The 24,063-nt window shown below is 31.3% G+C and overlaps 1 protein-coding gene across 1 annotated transcript in view; it reads left to right on the top strand.

The window, feature by feature from the left end:
* Positions 1-24,063, top strand: part of MAN2A1 (mannosidase alpha class 2A member 1) — a 169,898-nt gene that overhangs the window by 92,340 nt on the left and 53,495 nt on the right. The window contains exons 11-13 of the mRNA XM_074281943.1: positions 2,555-2,740; positions 11,530-11,644; positions 13,401-13,468. Of these exons, the coding sequence (XP_074138044.1) occupies positions 2,555-2,740; positions 11,530-11,644; positions 13,401-13,468 (369 nt within the window). The remainder of the gene's footprint in view (positions 1-2,554; positions 2,741-11,529; positions 11,645-13,400; positions 13,469-24,063) is intronic.

Here is a 24,063-nt window from a genome sequence, read left to right on the forward strand (position 1 = left end):
TTAATGACGTAGTAAAAATAACAACAAAATTCATATGGAAGAAAAAAAGGTCGAGAATTGCAAGGGAACTAATGAAAAAAAACTCAGAGGAAGGTGGTCTAAGTGTACCTGATCTAAAGCTATATTATATAGCAGCAGTCACCAAAACCATTTGGTATTGGCTAAGCAATAGATTAATGGAACAGATTAGATACAAAGGACAAAAAAGGGTACATCTATAGCAATCTAATCTTTGACAAACCCAAAGATACCAACATTAGGGATAAAAATTCATTATTTGGAAAAAACTGTTGGGAAAACTGGAAATTAGTATGGCAGAAATTAGATATGGATCCACACTTAACACCATATACCAAGATAAGATCAAAATGGGTCCATGATTCAGGCATAAAGAATGAGATCATAAATAGATTAGAGGAACAGAGGATAGTCTACCTCTCAGACCTGTGGAGGAGGAAGGAATTTATGACCAGAGGAGAACTAGAGATAATTATTGATCACAAAATAGAAGATTTTGATTATATCAAACTAAAAAGTTTCTATACAAACAATACTAATGCAAACAAGATTAGAAGGGAAGTAACAAATTGGGAAAATGTTTTTACAGTTAAAGATTCTGATAAAGGTCTCATTTCCAAAATATATAGAGAACTGGCCCTAATTTATAAGAAATCAAACCATTCTCCAATTGATAAATGGTCAAAGGATATGAACAGACAATTCTCAGATGATGAAATTGAAACTATATCCACTCATATGAAAGAGTGTTCCAAATCACTACTGATCATAGAAATGCAAATTAAGACAACTCTGAGATAGCACTACACACCTGTCAGATTGGCTAAGATGACAGGAACAAATAATGAAGAATGTTGGAGGGGATGTGGGGAAACTGGGACACTAATACATTGTTGGTGGAGTTGTGAAAGAATCCAGCCATTCTGGAGAGCAATTTGGAACTATGCCCAAAAAGTTGTCAAACTGTGCATACCCTTTGATCCAGCAGTGCTGCTATTGGGCTTATATCCCAAAGAAATACTAAAGAGGGGAAGAGGGGAAAGGGACCTGTATGTGCCAAAATGTTTGTGGCAGCTCTTTTTGTTGTAGCTAGAAACTGGAAGATGAATGGATGTCCATCAATTGGAGAATGGTTGGGTAAATTATGGTATATGAAGGTTATGGAATATTATTGTTCTGTAAGAAATGCCAGCAGGAGGAATACAGAGAGGCTTGGAGAGACTTACATGAACTGATGCTGAGTGAAATGAATAGGACCAGAAGATCGCTGTACAGTTCAATGCTGTATGAAGAGGTATTCTGATGGAAGTGGATATCTTCAACATAAAGAAGATCCAACTCACTTCCAGTTGATCAATGATGGACAGAAACAACTACACCCAGAGAAGGAACACTGGGAAGTGAATGTAAATTGTTAGCACTACTGTCTATCTACCCAGGTTACTTATACCTTCGGAATCTAATACTTAATGTGCAACAAGAAAATGGTATTTACACACATATATTGTATCTAGGTTATACTGTAACACATGTAAAATGTATGGGATTGCCTGTCATCGAGGGGAGGGAGTAAAGGGAGGGAGGGGGGGATAATTTGGAAAAATCAATACAAGGGATAATATAAAAAAAAAAATTACTCATGCATATATACTGTGAAAAAAAATTCTAAATAAATAAAAAAAAAAACAAAAGAAAAAAAAAAAACTCCTGAGATCCTGAGGGTTGATAGCTATGTTCTGAGATTTTAAAGATTGTAAACTATTAATACAGGGTGTTAGGAAATAATGTGAAATTATGAATACGAAAGTATATGAAAGCTAGATAGTAAATGGTTAAAAAATTCTCACATCAAGATTTTATTTTTGAGACCTTAGGGAACTGCTGAAGAATTATGAGCAAGGGAATAAAATGGTCAGGCCCCTTTCTTTTCTTGAGATTCATTCTTCTTTCTCCCTCTCCTTTTCCCTCTATTTTTAAAGCTGGGGAATTTAGAATGAGACTTCCCATTATAAATTTGTAGCAACCAGATGGTAAATCAAAGGTAGAGCCCAGGAGAGGAATTTTATCTGAACATATAGATTTGAATATCATCTACATAGAGATGATAATTGAATTTATTATAGTACATGAAATCATCAAGGGAGAAAGATACATAGAGAAAAGACTTAAATCAGCAGGAATCCCATGTGTCATCAAGTTAGTATATTGAAGAATTAATTTGCTAGCATTTATTTTTTTTTTTCTTCTTCTAGTGAAGTCTTAGAATTATAGAATTTAGAGTTGAAGGGAACTTGTAGAGCTTAATTTAGCCCTTTCATTTATATAGATAGGGAAATTATGGTCTAAAGAGAGAAAAGTAATTTGTTCAAGGAAATTTAAGTCATTGATACCAAGACAGAATTTGAAACTAGAACTTCTGATTTTAAATCCAGTGACTTCCACTATACCTCAATGTTTATTTCACAAATCTTTGTAAAATGCAAATATTATATACTATTTTATAATATGCTTTGTGTTGATATTTTTGTGCTATTAGGACTGCTGAGATTCTTTATTCTTTTGCACGATTACAAGCTCAGAAATATAAGAAGACAAGTTTGTTCCCTTCAGCATCATATTACCAGTTATTGACAGAAGCTAGAAGGAATCTTGGCCTTTTTCAACATCATGATGCCATTACAGGAACTGCTAAAGATTGGGTGGTTGTGGATTACGGTACTAGGTAATGTAGTTTTTAAAGCTTATATTTTTTTAATGTAGATTTTAACATTAATTTTGGTTTCTTTATGTGTTTTGGTTTTAATAACAGTTTTATTAATGTAAATATGTGTATATTTTTTCACATATATATTATGTATGTAATGTATGTATTTTATGTTGCAGTGACAAATATTGCCACAAATAGTAGTAGTGTGTGCAAAGCCTTTTTAATGAAACATAGTGACACACTACTGATAAATAGCCATTTTTAAATTTTATGCTTTGCCAGAAAGATTTTTTTTTTTTTTTTTAAATAAAAAGCAGGTCATATATAGGAATGATACTGTTGCAAAAAAGGGAGAAGTAGTTAATACCTGATCATCAAATAAGTAATCTGTAAATAATATGTTATAGAAGCAAATATTGAGGGAAGTGACTAGGTTAGTCACCTAGTGGAATTGTTCCATTCTTGAAAAACTGTCATATTGAAGAAAGAATAGACTTTTTTCCTCTATAACTTTTAAAAATAGACTTTTCCTATATAACTTTTATAACTTTTAAATTAGGATCAATGGATGTAAATTGAGTAAGAAAATTGCAGCTAAATATTTGATAAACTTTTCAAAAGACCTCAAAAAGTTGAGTGATCAGTTTGAGCTTCCCATCTCATTTTAAGTTTACAAAATAAATATGTAGGATAAACAGTTGTTAGGCATTGGAAAGAAATTTGAACTAGTTATTCTGCAAATTGTTTTGTAAGGTAACTTTTAACTCTGAGTCTTTAAAGGTATTTTATTAGCACACTTTAAAATTGTAAAATCAATGTGTATAAACGTGAACACATAAGTTATAAACTATGCCCCTTTGTTCAACGTACATTACACACATAAAGCTGTACCTCTATTTTATCAGAATTTATCATAGTCATTATTAAAAATATAACAAATACTAATGAATGCATTTAATTCACATATTTGTTTGATTTCACATTTACAAGTCTTTGATAATTTGGATTCCTATGATTCCTCGCTTTAAAAAGAAACTGTTTTGTGTTGTTAATTCTACAATTGTCAGCAATCACAAGTGCCTTGTCACAAGGAATAGGGAAGAGAACCATATAAGAAACTATTCATCTTTGCCACATTCCATATGTAGATTTTCTTTAAACATGCATAAATTAATAGGTTGTAAATATTGTGGGTTTTTTCTTTGCCCTTTTCCCATTTTCCCCTGCCATCTGCAATTTTAAGAATTCTTTATTCATGCTCTTTTTTTTTTTTTTCTTTTAATATCTAACATTGTCTACTAATCTACCTCCCCCAATTTCTAAGCACTCTCCTATAATAAATATTTATAGTCAGGCAAAATAAATCAAGATATTTGCCCTGAGAATGCATGTATGGTTCCTTCAGCCCTAACTCATCTCTTTTCTGCCAACTTGTGGGAGATAGCTTTCATCATGAGTTCTTTCGGAATTGTTTCCCGTAACATTTTGGTCATTGGATTAAATCTCTCCATATTTCTCTGAATTTTTCATATTTTTCATTTTATATGATAATAAAATGTTATTTTCATATAGCACAGTTAGTTCAGCATTCCCCAATAGTGTTGCCAGAGTGGTTTGTTTTTTTTTTTTTTAAATAAATAAAAATCAGGTCATGATTATTTTTTAAATAAAAAGCAGTTTGTGGTCTATAAAAGTATACAAAAGGTTTATGTATAGGTTTACAAATATATATATATATATATATATATATATATATATATATATATATATATACATACACACATACACAAACATATATGTAGCTATATAAAAGATACACCTAATTTGAAGAGTAATTCAACAGCATTGAAACATTTATTTTAGTATGTTAGTATAGTATTTTGATGGTGAAAATTATATAACATTCTTGTAAAATAATGTTAACGTGCTCATTTAGTATGTTTAGTTGACTGGAAAGAAATAATAGTAATAACAGAATAAATAAATAAATAAATGAATAAATAAATAAATAAAATAAAATAAAATAAAATAAAATAATAAACAAAAATAAATAAATAAATAAAAGAAATGATAGAAAGAAATAAATCTGCTAACTTCTTCTCATCTCCAATTATGACATGAAATGTTAAGCTCAAGGGAGTAAAATATATGGCAGGCCATTATCAATCTAAAGAAATTTTAAGTGCAAACTACTCCAAGTGGTGTACATTATGTCTGTATCATTTAAAGATTAGCAATACTAAATTTAAAGAGGCTAATAGTAGAAGTTACTATATAGCAAAGATTTCTCCATAGGAAAAAAATATTAAGACACAATAGTGTTGTCTTCTTAAGCTGTGGAGTTAAGTACCTAGTGAAAATCATTGATCTTTGTAGTTTATATAGAAAGTCTTAAGTTTAGGTCTCAGATCTACTTTTAGAACTTATTTTATATCTCTTATTTTGTAGATGAAGAAACTAAGTCCTAGAAAGCTTAAATGACTTTCCCATAGGTAAAAATAACAATCAGAATTCAAATCCATATCCTTTGACCCTGTACCTACTCTTTTGTTCTTTGTCATTTGAGCTTTACAAGAACTTTTTGTGGTAGGTAGTATGAGCATTGCCATTTTACACATGAGGAAACTGAGACATAGATGGTTCAAGGTTTTTCAGATCCGTGGTGGAACCTTGACTTGAAACTTTTCCCCACATATTGTTATTTTTCTATTATATTATGTTGTTGCTTCCTCCAAATCTAAATTTATGTGAATATACCTTTTCTATCTTAATATGTTGATGAGATATTAGAAGTATTATTTCTCCCTTTTTTACTTGTCTTATGAATTATTAACAAAGTATTTTCCTTTCTTTTTTATATTTAAAATGTAAATGTAATAGCAAGTCATTTTTTAAAGCCTAACTGAAAGTAGAATGGAAGACTGTACAAAGTTAGGAGGAAGAAAATTCAACTATAAATACCTATAAAAAAGTAGATGAAAGAAGGAGGGTTAATATAGAAGTTTGCTGTTGTAAGATCTCTAATTGGTAGAAGAATTAATAAATGGAACCCTACTTTTAGTTATGTTTTCTTCCATTAACTAGCTGTCTGACTTTGTTCTATAAATTTATTTTTTTCTACAGAAAATAGATAAGGAAATTGACATGTATTGACAGTTATTAGGAAATGTCTCTTTTTTTAATCTTAGTAATCTAATCTTCTAAAAGCAATATTAGATGGATTGCTTTTTTCAACCCCCCAAAATAGTGCTCCCAACTTTTTTGCAAGGTCTTAAAGCTTTTGTATAAATTTGATTTAGTTGTGGCATTAATAGTTTATATTGTATATAAAAACTAATGCAGTTGAATAGCAATGATTTCCATGATGCTTTTAAAATAAACCATATTTAAAATTTTTGCAGATGTATTAGACAAGAAAATTGCACATTACATTTATGAATTTTTAAAATTTTTGAGTAAAAAATTTCCATAATGTAGCAGAATAGAAAAAAAGGGGATTACACATAAAATCTTCAAATCTGTTATGTATAACTGGATTTTCTTTTTAAATATATAACATTACCATGTAATTTTCTTCTCCTCTCCTCCCCCCTTCCCCCCCACATGCCTCCTCATCCTAGAGCAGGGGTTCTCAAACTACAGCCAGCAGACTAAATGTCAACCCAATTAAATTACCAAAAAATTATTTTACTGAATTAGAAAAAAAATAATAAAATCTATTTTGTTTTTTCAATTACCTGTAAAGATAGTTTATTTTATTTTTAAAATAATTTTGTGTTCCAAAATTTTTTTTCTTTTTTCCCCATCAGTGAGAAGGCAAATGATTTGATATATTTTATACTGCAACACATTTCCCTAATAATCATGTTGTGAAAGCAAACTCAAAAGAAAAGAAAAACAAAGTTAAAAAAAAATTTGCTTCAATCTACAATCATACTCCACCACCTCTTTTTCTGGAGGTTCATTGTGAGATCTTTGGAATTTTCTTGAATAATTGTATTGCTGAGAATAGTTAAGTTAATTCACAGTTAATCATCAGATTGCTGTTACTCTGTTCCTAATTTTGTTCTTTTAATATTGTTCGCCTCAGTTTGAATTAATTTAGGTTTCTGTAAAAGTATCCTGCTCATCGTTTTTTATAGCCTGGTTGAATGCCTTCACAATGGTTTTTCAGCTATTCCCAAGTTGATGGATATGTCTTTTTTTTTTTTTTTTAACCACTGGAATTTGTTTTATACTTGTAATTCTCTTCTCTTCTCCCCCCACCTGTTTTTCTTTTTTGATTCCTTTGGGATATAGATCTAATGGCAGTTCTGCTAGATCAAAGAGTAAAAAGTTTTATAGCTCTTTGGACATAGTTCCAAATTATTCTTTAGGATGGTTGGATCAGACCAAAACCCCACCAACAATGCATTAGTATCTCAGTTTTTCCCCTACTCCTCCAACATTTTTCTTTTGTCATATTTGTGAATTGATTAAGTGTGAGATAACTTTGAATTGTTTTAATTTTCATTTCTCTTGCTAATAGTGACTTAGGGCATTTTTTCCATTTGACTATATAGTTTTGATTTCTTCTTCTGAAAACTGCCTGTTCATATGCTTTGACTATTGCAAAAATTAATTATCTGAAATAGAAAAGTCTGAAGTACAAAATTTGTCCATATAATCATTTAATTAATAGCAAGGTCAGATATTTGCCAACTCCTTAGAGGTCAGAGTTCAAGAAATGAGTTACAGAGCTTACTTTTATTACCGAAAAGAGGAATTAGAAATTACAGTAATCTTAGGAAACTTGCTTTGAACATAATTTAGTTGGAGAAGGCATATCATCAGACCATTTCACTTCTCCTGGGCTTTTTTTACCCAAATTCTTATTATTGGCAACATTTGAGGTGTGGACATTTTTGGGGCATAATAAGGAGTTTGCAGGGTTAGGAAAACTATTAAATCTGATATTCTGTTGGACCAGGATCAATGTGTATCAATCTGTGAAAGTGAGATTGCTTTAGATATCTTTACCCTGAAACTAGAATATTTTGCAATTAATGACTTCGTCTTTGTAAATTTGGGTCATATGTGTGGAAAAATGAGGTCTTCATCAAAGAAGCTATAAATTTTTCCCCCAGTTTCTTTCTTTCTTTTTTAATCTTAGCTGCTTTTGTTTGGTGAAAAAATTTTAAATTTAATATAGTCAGAATTATCCATTTTACTTCCCATAATATCCCTATCTCTTCTTTGGTCACAAATTCTTCCCTTATCCTTAGATCTGACAAATAAACTATTTCATTCACCCCTAATTTATTTATGGTATTATCCTTTATTTCTGAATATGTCATATCTTTTTCTTTGTTTTATGACTTCATCCTATTCATTTAAATAATTATTAGTATTGTGTATGTCCCTTTATATTTTCCATCCATCCCCACCCCTGCCCCTTTTTAGCCTTCTTTATTTCCTTTTACCCTATCCTATTCTTTTGCTTCTGAGGAATACTTCTCCATATCTATCCTGCAATCATATCTCTTCTTTCCCTTCTTTTCCTCCCTCCCCCTTTCCCTTTATATTATCCTTTTCCTTTCTAAATTCCCTAATATGTTTGATTTCTATGCCCAATTGAGTGTGTTATGTTATTTCCTCTTTGAATCATTTCTGAATAGTAAGATTCAAGCATTGCTGGCTACTCTTCCCCACCATTTTTGCTTCTCAATGTAAAATTTTTTTCTTGCCTCTTTTATGTGTGCGATAGTTTATCTCATTCAGTCTTTCCCTTTCTCCTCCTCCTTGTGCATACCCTTTAATTTTATTGTTTTGAATATCATTCTTTTATACTCAAATTTGGGCCCTGGTACAGTCTTAGAAATTAAAAGTATCATTTTCTTATGGAGGAATGCAAACAGTTTAACTTTATGAATCCTACATGATTTCTCTTTCCTACTTACCTTTTATGCTTTTCTTGAGTTTTGAATTTTCTTTTCAGCTTGGTCTCCTTATTAGTGCTTCAAAGCTCTGTAATTCAATGAATGCCCTTTTTTTTCCCCTCTCCCACCTGAAGGATTATATTCAGTTTTGCTGGGCAGGTGATTACTTCGTCCTTCCTCCTTTGTCATCCAGAATATCACATTCCATGCATTCTGATGTTTTAATATACAAGCTGCCAAATCTTAGTTTATCCTGACTTTATGATATTTGGATTTTTTTTTCTGGGTGCTTGAAACATTTTTTGCTTGACCTGAGGGCTCTGAAATTTGGCTATAACATTCCTGGGAGTTTTCATTTTGGGTTCTCTAAGGAGGTGAACAGTGGATTCTTTCAGTGTCTATTTAACTTTCTGGTTCTAGGATATAATGCAGTTTTCCTTGACAGTTTCTAGAAAGATAAGGTTTATTTTCCTTTTTTTTAAATATTGGTTTTCAGGTAGTCCATTAATTCTCTCTCCTGACTCTATTTTCCACATCAGTTGTTTTTCCAGTGAAATATTTCACATTTTTTCCTATTTTGTTTTCATTCTTTTGATTTTGTCTTACTATTTTTTGTTCTATCAAGATGTCTTTATTTTCTACTTGTCCCGTTCTAATTTTTAAGAAATTATTTTCTTCAGCGAGTATTTTGTACCTTTTTTTTTTTCCCATTTGGCCAATTTTACTTATTAAATGATTCTTCGATGAATTTTTTTACATCTTTTTCCATATGGCTAACTCTGTTTTTTTTTTTTAAGGAGCTCTTCTCTTCAATGAATTTTTGTGTTCCTTGCCATTTTCCATTCTTTAAAGTATTATTTTCTTTTATTTTATTGTTGTATCTCCGTTAACAAAATGTTGACTCATTTTTCCATGATTTTCTTGCATCACTTATTTATTTTTTCTTGTCTTATGTGATTACAAAACAAATTTTTGAGGTCTTCTAGGGATTTTTTTCCCAGCCGTAGACTAACTTACCTTTATAATTGAGGCTTTGCATGTAGCTATTAATGTGACTGTTCTTGAGTTTTTGTTTTTGTTTTGATCTTCTCTGTCATCACAGTAATTTTCTGAGGTGTGAGGTCTTGTTTGTTGTTTGTGCTAATATTTTCTTAGCCCATTCCTTGACTTTTAAATTCTTTATGTTAAGGTGGTGTTCTACTGAAGTGAAGGGGCCACCATCCCAAGTTTCAGGAAAACTTTTTTGTACTGCTGTTTTCAGAGCTAGTTCTGGTGATCTATAAATCTTCAGTTCTTCCAAGGTGGTATGACTAAGGGGATTTGTGGTCACATTCGTTTGGTCTGTATGGGACCACAAGTGTTCCTTTCTGCCTTTCATGTTCCTCACTCCTAGTTCTCTAATTCTCCCTGGAACTCAGCTCATATGGGCAGTGTAACAGAGAACTTACTCCAGTGACAATAAAGAGTCTGACCCCTTACTGTTTGTGGGCTGAGTCCTCTGAAAGCTGCCACTGGTGATATAATTGTCTTTAAGGCCTGGTAATGGTTTTTCATGGCCGGAACTGAGCTGTGCTCCACTTTCACCCCAGTGAGACAGATCATTTCTGCCAACATTATTAATTGTCTTGGGCTGAAAAATTGTTTCAATCCCTCATTTTGTTGATTCTGCTCTTTCAGAATTAATTTTGAAGCATTATTTTAACATTGCTTAGGAAATAATTTGTGAAAATTCAGATGTGAACCCTCCCTTTATTTCACTACTCCCTGTATTAGATTGTTTTTTAATGCATTCTGATAACAATGATAAAATTGTAGCTGTTGAAGAACATCTTCTTTACTTAAATTTTGTGGCTCACTAATGAGAAAACATCATCATACTTCTTTCATCTCTGCATGGCTACCTTTTGAATATGAGATCTAATGTTTCTAGTTTCCAAGTTTTTGGTCCAATTTTTTTCTTCTTAACAACTGAGCTATGTGCATATCTGTATGTCAAATGAGATCATTTATCCCTGTCCAAGCAAATACTTAGGTATGTAGAATGAAAACTTTGGCTGGGTTATGATTTACATTTCCCCAAAAAGAAAATTTGTATTATCCTGTGAATATTTTTTTTCATTGACCAATTTTCCAGATACTCCCTTACAAGTAACTTTTGCAAAGATGTATTGTAAATAAACAAATTGATGATAATATATGAGTAGGGAATTAATTTTAGTTGTTGGGAGTTTACTAGTGTAATCAAAATGTCTTCAGAATTCTAGTAATTTGATTCTTTAAAGATTTAAATAGTAATGATAGTATATTAATTTATCAAATTTTTTCAGATTAGTCCTTAAATGCAGATGGTGTTTTTAGAAATGGTTACTCTCTAAGCAAAGTATTATGACCGTATAACTAAAAGTGACTTGTCAACTCAGCTAACTTGTAGATTTGTGAAGGATAGTCAGAAATTCCCTCCCTTGGTTCTTTACCTCTTTTGCTGAAAATATTGCTAAAATTCAATATTCTTCTATAAATTTTAGAATGATATTTTATAGGGGATCTTAGTAGTGAATCAGAATGGTTATTTTGAACATAATTTTTCATTGTAGAGAAATATAGAAAAAAGTATAAAAAGAGTTATAGAGAAATTTTGTTGATTGTTATTTTTAAAATTAGAATAATTTTTAAAGCTTTTTTTCTTTTGATATTATTTGTTCTAAAAATGGAGTTCAGGGAAGGAATTTTTAGAGAACTAAAGTTTCTTTTTCTTTGATTACACACATACACACACACACACACACATATATGTTATAAACTTTGATCACTTTAGTAATAAACTTTAAAAAATTATTTTCTTGGCATTTGAATTAGTTCTCAAAATAGTAAATTTTCTTTTCACAGACTTTTCCATTCTTTAATGAGCTTGAAGACGATAATCAGAGATTCTGCTCACATTCTCATCCTGAAGGACAAAGATACCTACAGCTTTAACCCATCCATCCCCTTCTTACAAATGGTTAGTTTGATTCAGTATTTTCATTCTTCTTTAAAACATATAGTTATGTTCTTATTTGGTGTAAGAGAGTAATTTAGAGAGACATTGAAATGTAATCATCCCATTACCCATTTTCCATTAGAATGTCATATACCATGACTCATGACTTCTGCATTTGTAGATAGGTAAATGTATCTCTAGGAGCAGCTTGATGCTTCAGTAGATAATCCATTGGGCCCGAACTCAGGAAGAATTAATTTAAAATCTGTGTAACCCTGGGTAAGTAAGTCAGTTAGCTTCTATTTGCTTTAATTTACTGGAGAAGGAAATGGCAAATCCTATATGTGGTCACAAATAGTCACAACTGAACTATAAATCTAAATTTACATGTCTTGCACCATTTGTAATAGCAAACAAATGTTGTGATACTTCTAAGTTAAATGATATATAGTAAATGTAATGATGAACCTTTTAGAAAGTATTACATGGGACATAGCTAACTATAGTGTCTTAACACACCATAGGTACTATATAAATTCTAGTTAGTAATAGTATTGTTAGTATTCAGAATCTGTTTTTCTAATTGATGGTAGAAATTACATTTGAAGTAGTTCTCATTTTTTCTTAACTCCAGTCAGAGATAGGTTGACATGTATACTGTCATGTTCTGTTTTTCTTCAAAATGTGTTGTCTTTGAAAATTTGTTCTGAATTATTTTAGTTTTCTCAATTCAGACAGAATCTTTTTGTCGAATCATTAAATATAGAGCTAATATCTATTACAGGAAAGAAAATTTAGCTTATTTATTAATGGCATTCTATTTACACTTTTGCTATTGACACTAATAATTATTTTAATTAAACTTTTGCATTTTTATTAGTGTTTATAAGCAGATGATAGGTATTTGAGCTTCATAAGCACATTTGAATTTTTTATTGTTTATATTTGTTTCAGGAACTCAGGCTTAGTTAAAATTTTTACTTTCTGGTTCTTACATATTTGGGGCAGTTAGATGGAGAGAGCTTTGGGCATGGAGTCAGGAAGACCTTTGCTTAAATTTGACCTCAGACACTTAATAGCATTGTGACTTTGAACAAGTCACTTAACTTTTGCTTATCTCAGTTTCCTCATTTGTAAAATGAGGATAATAATAACTTATATTTCCTAAGGTTTTTGTAAGGATTAAATCATGCTTGGAAAGCACTTTACACACTTCTGGCATATACTAGGCCTTATACAAATGTAGCTTTTGAAATCATACTTGACTTATTTGTTTCCCTTAAGTTAAATTGAGGATGCTTGGGTATTACCAAAAAACCTTAACCACTGTACATATATGTTAGGATAGGACTGGGCTTGTGATTTTACATAAGAAACTCCCTGTAAATAAATTTTCCCTAGCAAATTAAATTAGCATATTGTATTGCATCTTATAATATTAGTTGCCCTGCTGCATGCAGCTAGTTTGTTGGAGGTAGGACTCAAAAAAGCCATTGTGGGTTCAAAGATGACTAACTCTGTACCTACTATTATCCCTATAATTGTCCTTCTTTGAAAGATTAAAAATGGATTTTTAATTTGTCACTTGATGTTGTTATTTAAAACTGTTAGCTCTATTTGTTTTCTATTTAATTGCATGTATTTTGTTCTTACATAATAACTAAATTTGAACTGACTTGAATGAAGAAATTTTATATTGTGTCTGCTTACGATTAGAAATTCTTCACCACAATTTTGAAAGTGAAAGTGATATCAAGTATCTTGTTTATCCTTGTAGGAAAGTGAGCAACAATCACAAGATAGTCTGCCACAAAAAACTGTTATAAAGCTGAGTATGCAGACACGGTAATTATATAATTTCTATAATTTTTTTGTTTTTGATGTGTCTTCTTTGTTCTGCATAATGTTATTTTACTATAATTTTTCATTTCCTCACAACAGAATTTTTCATTAGTAAAATAGGAGTGAGCATTTTGCTACTTTGTTGCATAAAAACTCATGACTATTGTAGTGAATTTGAAAGTTGTGAAAGCAATATCATATTCAGTGGGCAGTTAGCAGATAATAGTGACTAAATTTAATTATAATGTTAGACATTATCATGTTATGACTTTTTGAATGTGTTTAATACATTTTATACTATCATTTGTCTTTAATCAATTTGCAAAATAGTTTTTCTTTTTCTTTTTTCCTAAACAAAGAGCATTAATTGAATAAAATGCTTTAAATAGCTGAGCTTACTTGAAAGGTGAGTTTTACTTTATGGTGCTCATTAGGTACTCTTCAAATTTTGTATTAATGACCCAAAAGAAGGTAACAATAAAATCATGAGCCATAAGTTATTTTATAGAGAAAATTTAGCCTCAGAGTCTTGACATAATTTGGATTTCTAACTGAATTATCTTTAGAGGTGGGACCAAGGAACTAAACTGATCTGTTTGTAGTGCCTTCTTCTTACTTGCCTAAAGAATTAACTTTTATCAGTTCCTCTGCTGACATCCAGTTTTGAAGACTTCATCATAAGATGCCAATATATTTGTTTTAAAATAAAGTTTTTATAAGGATGTATGTAATTATCTAAATTGATCATCCAATTTAAATACTGGATTATATTGTTGGATCATGTTTCCAAGAAGCAAAGGATGGAGAAATGATTTGTAATTCGTTGCAGAATCAAATATTTTTAAAAAAATAAGTTATTACCTGAAAACAATGAATTTTACATTACAAATGATGGGAAACTTAACTTTGCTAGTGGCATTTGTTTCTGTAACCTGCGATTTCTAGACTTTGATTATGTTTGTTTAGAAGCCCACAAATATCTTTTCTTTCTCTTTTCTCTCTGTACCCTATCAGTAATTTCTTCATCTCTTAGTTTATTTTATCATTGCTGTGCAGTTTCTATTAAGAGGTAAGTAGTATATTTCAGTCTTTTGGATTTGTTGTTGGTCATTATGCTGATCGGAATTTCTAAATCTTTGAAGATTATTTGACTTTATTGTTTTTGTGCATCTTGTTTACTAGTTCTCTTTTCTTCATATTGCATTAATTCATGCAAAATCTTCCCAGGTTTCTTTTTAATTATTGCTTCTTCATTTCTTTTTAAAAAAAATTATATTTTTGTTTTTTCTCAGTTACATGTAAAAGTAATTTTTAATATTAGCTTTAAAAATTTTGAGTTCCAAATTCTCTCCCTTCCTCACTTCCTGCTCCAACTGAAACCATTTGATAATAGTCATTTCCATAATAATCCTTGTAAAAGAAAATATAGGAACACCCCTCACTTCCCTCCCCCCCCCAATACCTCTGCCATAAAAAGGAAGTAAGGAAAGTAAAATAAGAATTAAGGGTATTTAGGGGAGGCTATCTGCAATTTTATTTGGGGCTTAAAGAAAGCCAGGGATGTTAAGAGAAATGATTCCAGACATGGGAGCCAGTCAGTGATTGTCCAGAGTAAAGAGATGAAGTGTCTTTCAGAGATGCAGTGTCTTTCAGTAAGAAGAGTGTGAATATTAAAGCAAGAGAAGAATTGATATGGAGAAAGAAAATGTGTGGCTCAGAATGATGGAGGGGGTCACTATTTAATAAAAAGCTGGAGAGATCTCTAGGAGCAAAGCAAAAGTTTATTGTACATTCTCTCTTTGTCAAGCAGGCAATCGAAAGAAGAAGGTACCTTTTGGGAAAGGTTTTACACTTTAAATAGTCCCTAATGCAAATATCCCTCACACCACTGACCATCATCCTCATTGGCTGAACATCTTACATTCTAAACTCAGGAACTACCCAAGAAATTGAACTTGACCAATAAGTACATAGTTGCCCATATTTGATCGAAATAGGGAGAAAATGATGTCATGGGAGTATAGCAGGAAGGGGGCTTAAGTATGCCCTTAAATCAATGCTCAAAGACCTTCAGGTCTACTCCAACTCTGAAGTAGATGAAGCCTTATTCGATTTTCACAACTGTCTTGAAAGATCTCGAGTCATCTTATTCAAAAAGGAAATCTCTGCTGGCCACTTAAGAATGTTCCCACAGAGGGAAAGAATCTTTATGATAGGTATTGGAGATCTTATAGTGGATAAGAGATTATAGGGATTTGGTGCTTAGAGCACTATTGCTGAGAAAATTGTGTCCAAGGATAGCATCCTGCTTCAGAAAAGAAATCTGATATAGTGGGGGTAACTGAGATCCATAAAGGTTGGAGAACATGGATACAAAGAGATTTAATGGCAAATGCAGAGTGGAGTGGGAGGATAATCATAGGGAGGACATGGAGAAACAGGAAAATTTCTGCTGTGGGACAATACTTTTATCCTTTTTATCTGACATAATTTTTTGGTCTTTTAAAAAATTTGTGTTTATTTTTAGCATTCATTTAAGCTTTTTTTTTTTTTTTTTTTTTTTTTTTTTTTTTTTTTTTTAATTGTGAAATTCTTTCCTTTCCTCTCACCCCTCTGCCAGCTATTGAGAAAGTGTTTTATGTTGCTAAAAAAGGAGAAATTAAAATTTTAATTTTTTTTTTAAAGCAGAAACATTAGTTTTGTCTGTACTCAGATTTCATCAATAATTTTTGTGGAGATGGATAGCATATTTCATAATAATTCCTTTAGAATTGCTTTTGGATCATTTTATTGCTGAGAATAAAAGCCATTCACAATTGATCATTATACAGTATTGCTGTTACTGTGTACAATGTTCTTCTGGTTTTACTCATTTCACTTTGCATCAGTTTATGCAAGTCTTCAGATTTTTCCGAAATTGTTCTGTTTGTTATTACTTAGAATCCAATAGGATTCTCCTGCAATCATTTACCACAACTTGTTGAGCCAGTGTTGGGCATCCCCATAGCTCCCAATTCTTTGCCACCATTAAAAGAATTGTGTAAATATTTTTGTCCCTATGCAGACAGTTCTCACTTTAAGTAGACTATTCTATACGTCTCTTCTTCCCCTCATGGGGTTGTGCCTTACCCTTCCTCATCCAGGAGATGCTGTCACCAGCGTAGCTTCAGGATCTGGTACCTCTTACAATTTGAGTGGCCTCAGTGCTTAAATCAGAGGACCTTTCCAGAGGAGGAGGAATTGATTTGGGACTGCTGGGGAGTCATTGTGGACCCTTTTCCTTGATCTCTTTGGGGTTGTGACCTACTAGTGTCGATAAAAGGGTATGCAGTTTTATGCCCTTTGGACATAGTTGCAATTGCTTTCCAGAAAGGTTGGATCAGTTCACAACTTCTCTGTTACTGTCCCTATTTTTTCACACCCCCTCCAAACTTTAAAATTTTCTTTTTCTATCATATTATTTTTCTATAGTGTTAGTCCATCTAATAGGCATGAGGTTTTGCCTCAGTTATTTTAATTTTCATAGTGATTGAGGATTTTTCTGTATGACTATTAAGGTCTATGATTTCTTTTTTTGAAAACTGTTCATACTTGGGAAGTTACTTATAGATTTGACTGCATATTTGAGTCTCCATATATTCTCTTTCTCGAGTTCTCATATTTGAGAAATGAGGGCTTTATCAGAAAAATCTTTTTGTAAAACATTTGCCCCCACTTTCCTGTTTTCCTCCTTATTTGACTTCATTGGTTTTGTTTGTGCAAAAACTTCTAAATTTCATGTTACCAAATTTATTTTATATCCTAAAATAGTTTGTCTCTTGTTTTTTCATAAATTCTTCCCTTATTCATAACTCACAGGTACATTATTCCATGTTCCCCTAATTTGCTTGTATCATCTTTTTAAGTAAATCACATAACTGTTGGACCTTAATTTGGTTGACAATGTGAAATATTGGTCTCTAAGTCCTGAGCATTTTATATTGATAAGAATTAGATAAGGAGTATCTAAATGAAATTAGGTTTAATTGAAGTCTAGTGGTAGGTTTGGGGCACAGGGAGTCAAAATGGAGCTTCCCTGCAACCCTTTTGGATTCGGCACAAGGAAAGGGAGTTAAATGAGGTCTAGTAGCGGCACAAGAGTCCCTTGTAAAGGAATTTACAGACCTGAAAACCTAGATTGATAAAAGAGGTTTATTATGCAGTTTGGAAGTAAGGTTAAAAGGTAGAAAGACACCAAGGCCAGGATTGGCACTGGCGGGCAGAAACCCTCGAAATGGCCGGTGTAAGGATGCCATGTTTGGGACTTCTGCAAAGAGTGAACTACAGGGTTCCCCCTTTTAATCTGAAGGGGCTCATGAGTGGAGTCCCAGGTTGGCCTCTGGCCTGAGCTTCAGCCTGGGTTAGAATTTGAATAGAATTCAATGGGTTTTTAGGTAAGGAGGAAGTTGTTTATGCTTGGGGTGGAGGTTGAGAAACCTGAGCAGATTATTAGAATGGGGGCTGGAAGAGCCCAGATATCTCCCCTTGGAATTCGTAGAGGTTGGGAATTAGAAAGGAATCTTAACCCACATCAATATGGCTATGTCAATTGCCTGGAATGCTCACCCTCCTCATCTCTTTTTCTCTGAGTCCCTAGCTTCCTTCAAGTCAAAGCTGAAATTGTATGTTAGACAAAAAAACCTTTTTCTAGTTTCTCTTCATTCTAACGTATCCCTTACATTGATTATTTATTGTATATAGCTTGTATGTACATATTTGTTTCCATATTTTCTCCTCTCTCCCACCATCTCTCAGTTCTTTGAGGATTGGGACTGTTTTCTTTCCTTTCTTTGTATCCCTATCATTTAACTCAGTGCCTGGAATATAGTAAATATAAAAGGCAGTTACTTAATGCTTACTACTGACTAATTACCTTATAAATCTTTTGGCATCTTAATTCACAATACTTTGTGTCTTTCATTTTGGGCTAAATTCAATAGACAATAAATAAACAAAAGGAAAAAAAGTATAGAATTGAACATATTCTTGAAAAAACTAGAGTTAAAGATGAATGCTAAAGAATATAAATATTTCTTAGTATGACATGAAACTTTACACCAGTAAAAATGTCCCTAATAGACTGTAGCACAACAAAAATAACAGTCAGTTCAGGGACCACAAATGAAAGCAATAGATATAAATGGAGATTTAAATAAATGGGTAAGGTAAAAAGTAATAATAGTAGTAAGTATTTATTTGAATATATATTTGAATCATAATGGCAATTAACATTTATTTGAAAGAAAATTATAATGATGAAATTAAAATTTCTGGAAGTCAAGCTAAGTCTGTCTTCAGAGGGAATATATCCATAAAAACATATTAACAGAGTAGAAAAGGACATTATGTAGTTTTGAAAATTCAGAAGCCAACAAATCTGAAATAAACATGATATATTAAATTTAAAGATTAAATTTATAAATTGGAAACAAAAAAAAAAATCTAAAGGAATTAAAAAAAAAACCACTAAAAGCTAGTTCTTTGTGTGAGAAACAATGAATGTGGTTATGTTCCCATAGTTAAAGAAAACTGGAAGTCTGGAACCAGAAGTAGTATAGAGGAGGGGAGAGCAAGGAAGCTGCTGAAACCAGTTGCAACTAGGTAAAACTGGGCAGAACTAGTTATGTAGTTAATAAAAAAAAAAAAAAAAAGACAAAGGTCACAGCTTAGCTTTAGTACTCATAATTCATTGCTTCACAAATATGAAATTCTTTCCAGGAGGAGCTAAGGCTCATTTTAATGGTCATCCAATCTATGTAGCAGGACATATTATGAGGTACATATTATAGGAGGGTTGAGAGAATGTTAATCTCATCAGATGAGGAAGGGACTTCCCTGTTGCAATAAGAGTTAAAAGACTGTGCTCTACCTTCTTCCTTCTGTAAGGTGTGTGGGAAATCATTTTGAGTTTTCCTGCAGGAAATGGCTTAAAAATTTAAACTGTGAAACAGTCTTGAGGTTGAGCAGTAAATGTACTGTTCTCTTATTTGGGGTTCAGAATTTTGAACATTTGAAAATATTAGCAAAATTGATAAACTTTAGCCAATCTAATTAAAAAAAGAAGGTAGAAAGTCAAGCATATTGTGGACAGTATAATTAGAGGACTAAGCCCCCAAATGTAAACTACTTAAACTAACAGAAGCCCAGATAAAGATTCTAAATAATCTCTTTTCAGAAATGGAAACAACTAAATGGAATGGAATTTTTGTAAGACAGATTGACCAAAGAAAAAGACTTCTGATCTTAAGATATTCATAGGATAATTCTTTCTAAATTTTAAAGAAGTTGTGCTAATACTGTAGAAATTATCCAGAATTGAGAAAGAAACACTTTCATTAGACTTCTTTTGTGATTTAAATATTTAACTAATTCATAAACCAGGGGAGGATAAAAGCACAGAAAAAGTACTGTAGACCAATGTCATTAATTGTTTCAAGTATTGTAAATAAAATATTGTCATATCGACTACTGAAAGTAATCCAGTAAATTTTAACCAAATGGAATTCATATCAGGGATTCATGAATTTTTTTGACATTCAAAAAGCAATTAATATGACTTATCATATTAAAAAGCTGTTTAAAACCACATGATTATCTTAACATACAATACTCATGCTAAAAAAACCTTCCAAAATGTTGACTTTGAGGGACTTTTTAAAAATAGAAAACTGTGTCTAAAACTTTAACTGAGCAAGATTGTGTACAATGGGGATATACTAAATAATTTCGTAAATGTAGCATCTAAAGAATGATAGCCATTCTTTATCTTATTATTTGAAATAATTTTAGAAATAATAGTACAATTAGGAAAGTGAAGAGAACAAGCATTTATTAAACAATGTATCATATACTATATGATATACATTATAAATTTTAAATCATTTGATTTTTCACCACAACTTTGGAAGATGGGTATTATTATCTACAATTTTAAGAGGAAATTAGCAGGCAGAGATGAGTGACTTGCCTAGAGTCACAAGCTAGTTTGAGGTCAGATTTGAACTGAGGTTTTCCTGAATCCAGGCTTTCTGAGATGAGAAAGAAAATAAAGGCATAAAAATATGTAGATTAAAGAAAATTATCCTTAATTGATAAAGATATGATGATTTACTTAAAAAATGCTATGAAATCAGTGAAAATACTGAGGAAAATTAATAGTTTAGGATTTTATACTATAAAATTAACTCCATAAAATTTTACATATTTCTGTATAACAAGTCAATAATAAATACTCTTTGAAACAATTATAAAATACTTACAGAATAATCTACTAGAATTTATGAAATTTCTGTCACAGCTTCAATCACAGAGATCCTAAAAGAAACAAGAAGCTAAGTTGTTTGAAAATTTTTTATGCTCATAACTGCATCATATAAATATAGTAAATATGAAAATATTACCAAAGTTAATTTACAGTTTTAATGCTATCTCAAATGAACCAAATCAAAGGTTTATTTAAGGGAACTGGATAAATGACAAAATTTATTTGCAGAACAAAAGATCTGGGGTAAAAAGGCATGAAATGAAAAAGAATGTTATTAGTGCTCAAATTATGTTTTTGAAAGATTATACTGATATTTTAAAAAATAAACATTTACAACTCATTCCTATTTTGTGAAGTCTTTTGTAATAAAAAAAAAACAGTTAAGTAAAACTAATTATTCAATTACCTCTTCTGGAAGTATTTGCAATATTCTACATTTCCAGTAACTACTGTGCTTTAAAAAAAAAAAAAATCAACATTGCTTAAATTATAGAGAAGCATATGAATAGCATAAACTAGATCATGGATCAGAAAGAATACAACTAAGTTATCTAAAGTTCAAAAAACCAGAATACATAACTTATTAGGAAAACATTCCTTATTGATTTAAAAACAAAACAAAATAAAACACACTTCTAGGAAAACTGGAAAGCAGCTTAGCAGAAATTAATCTTATATTACTGCTATATTCCATAGTAAATTCAAAATGTATATATGATCTTAATATTAAACAGATCATGTCTCTTCTCAATTGTGTGAGCTTTCTTAATTGTTAAACAAGGAATAGATATAAATTAGAAAAAACCAAAATGGATAACTTTGATTAAATTGAACTGAAAAATTTTTGCACAAATAGAATTAATGCATCTAGGCTAAGAAAGTGATTAAATATGAAATAACTTTTTTCTACCAAAGTTGAAAGAAAATAATTTTGCATCCAAGGTACATAAACAGCTAATAAAATTTTACATATACGCAAATATATACATGTATATGCATTCTATATAGACACAATCCAAAGAATATATAATTTTCAAAATAGTCACACAATAAAATAAAAAGACACTAATAACAAAAGAAATGCAAAATAATCCTGAAGTTTCACCTTTTATCTTGTAAATGAGCAAAGATTAAAGATGATGACAATAGAGCAGGAAACCAGGAGATGTGGTTTTTTGTTAGCTTCTAAGGTGACTTATACTTCTAAAAGTATTTGATGGGATAACTTTCAAAGGTACATATACTTGAGAAAAGTAGGGGAAGTTTAAAAAAAATAAGGTTTTTTTCTTATTCTTTGGAGTACTTTCATATTGCCAGTTAGTACTTTACATCTAGGAAAACTGCACAGTAGTCTATCCAGAATTAGATATTGACTAATATCTTACATACCATCTAAGATAAACTCCAAGCAGATATATAATCCTAATATGATGTATTATATCATAATCAAAGTAATTGATTATAAAGATTTCATGAGTTAAGTAACCTATAGTGGTGCTCATTCAGTTAGCCAGCACTTTGTAGTAGTTATATTGTTTTGCTTCTGAAGTTTATTTTGTTTGTTTGTGTAGAAACTGAAATGTTTACATAATCAATTTCTGTTCTATCTTGGATGATCCATTAGATATTGAGGGTGAAATAGTGGTTTTTATTTTTAACCTTACTTTAATTCCCAGACATTTAACATATTGCTCATCATAGAAGAATCCCATAACAAATGCTAACTGAATAGAGTGGCTAGACTATGCACATTTGTGCTGGAGATTCTTTTTTTTAATTGGGGGAGGAAGATTGTGTTGAAGAGGTGCAATGAATGGAGTGCTGGTCTGGGAATCAAAGAAAGATAAAAATATTTTTTTGCCCTCAAGGTCTGATGGGTCATATAAAATAGAATGTAAAACCTTATGGAAAAATTTTTAAACACAAAACAAATTTATCGTAAAAGTTAGAAGAAAAAAAAACGTTGTCAGAAAGGAGGCCCATAGTAAATTGGTTGGGGGCAGCTAGGTGGCACAATGGTTAGAGCACCACCCCTAAGTCAGGAGGATCTGAGTTCAAATGTGGCCTCAGACACTTAACACTTCCTAGCTGTATAATCCTGGGCAAGTCACTTAACCCCATTTGCCCCAGCAAAAATAAATAAAATATTTAAAAATTGTAAATTCTATGGAAGAGTTAAAGTAAATACCTGGAATATATTATTATTTTTTTATTATTACTATTATTGTAATTATTTTTGAAATTTCATATTGCTGAATGTTGTGGCTCATGGATACACAGACACTACTATCCGATGGCTAAAACTGATGGATCAATTGAGCTTGAGTTCTGAACTGCAATAGGGCTAAAGTCAATTAGACATCCATCCTAAATTTAAAACTAATATGATGAGCCTCTAGAATCACACTGTGAAGAGGACATTCCAGCTCCCTAAGGAAGGGTAAATCTTCTCAGGTTAGAAATGCTTATTAGTAGTGAGAAAGGTGCCCATGTTTTGCTACTATTCTTACCAGCCTGGGTGAGAGAGTGATCTCTCAAAAAAGAAAACAAATGGAAGAAAGAATAAAAGGAAGAAAGAAATGTGAAATTGTTGGTTGTACGTATAGTTCTTTTTTAAATGAGTTTTTATAGTTCTTTGAGAACTTAAATTTCAGTTTTAACCTCACTTTCTTCTTTTTTAACCTCTGTCCAGCCTGTCTTTTGAAATTGCCCCAAATAATGTTAACCTAAAACAGTTCAGAGCATAGACTAAAGTGATATAGCATATTCAGTTTATCATTCTTCTGAATCAGATTTTTTTCCCTTCTAAATACAGATTAATAAAGCATGCCCTACAGGGAGGGCTTCAAGCCCATCTTGGACTTCACAACACTTCACAACTTTGTGGTAAAAGAAAAATTTTAAATAGAACCTTTGCACATAATATATTTCAATCTTAAATGGAGTATAGCTTTGTCTTTTAGGGAAGAAAGTTTTTCTATTTGTAGAATTAGAAAACTTTACCTGTAGTTATTCATTCAGGTAGGTGCACAAAATGACTAAACATATTACAGATGGACATTTTGTCTCTTTGTGTGTTTCTTTAGAACTTATATCTTGTAATATTGTGCCAGCATTGACTTTAAGTAGTTCTTTTTTTATTTGTAGTGTGCTTTTAATTGTTTGATTCAGACGACTTATTTGGCTCAGCTAGGAGTATTTTTCATAGAATTAAACAGTTCAGAGGTGGAAAGGGTTATATGAATGTTAATGATTTTCATATTCAAAACTCTTATTAGGAAAAAAACCATGCGAT

Source organism: Sminthopsis crassicaudata, chromosome 1, assembly GCF_048593235.1.
Source record: "Sminthopsis crassicaudata isolate SCR6 chromosome 1, ASM4859323v1, whole genome shotgun sequence".
NCBI classification, from domain to species: Eukaryota; Metazoa; Chordata; class Mammalia; order Dasyuromorphia; family Dasyuridae; genus Sminthopsis; species Sminthopsis crassicaudata.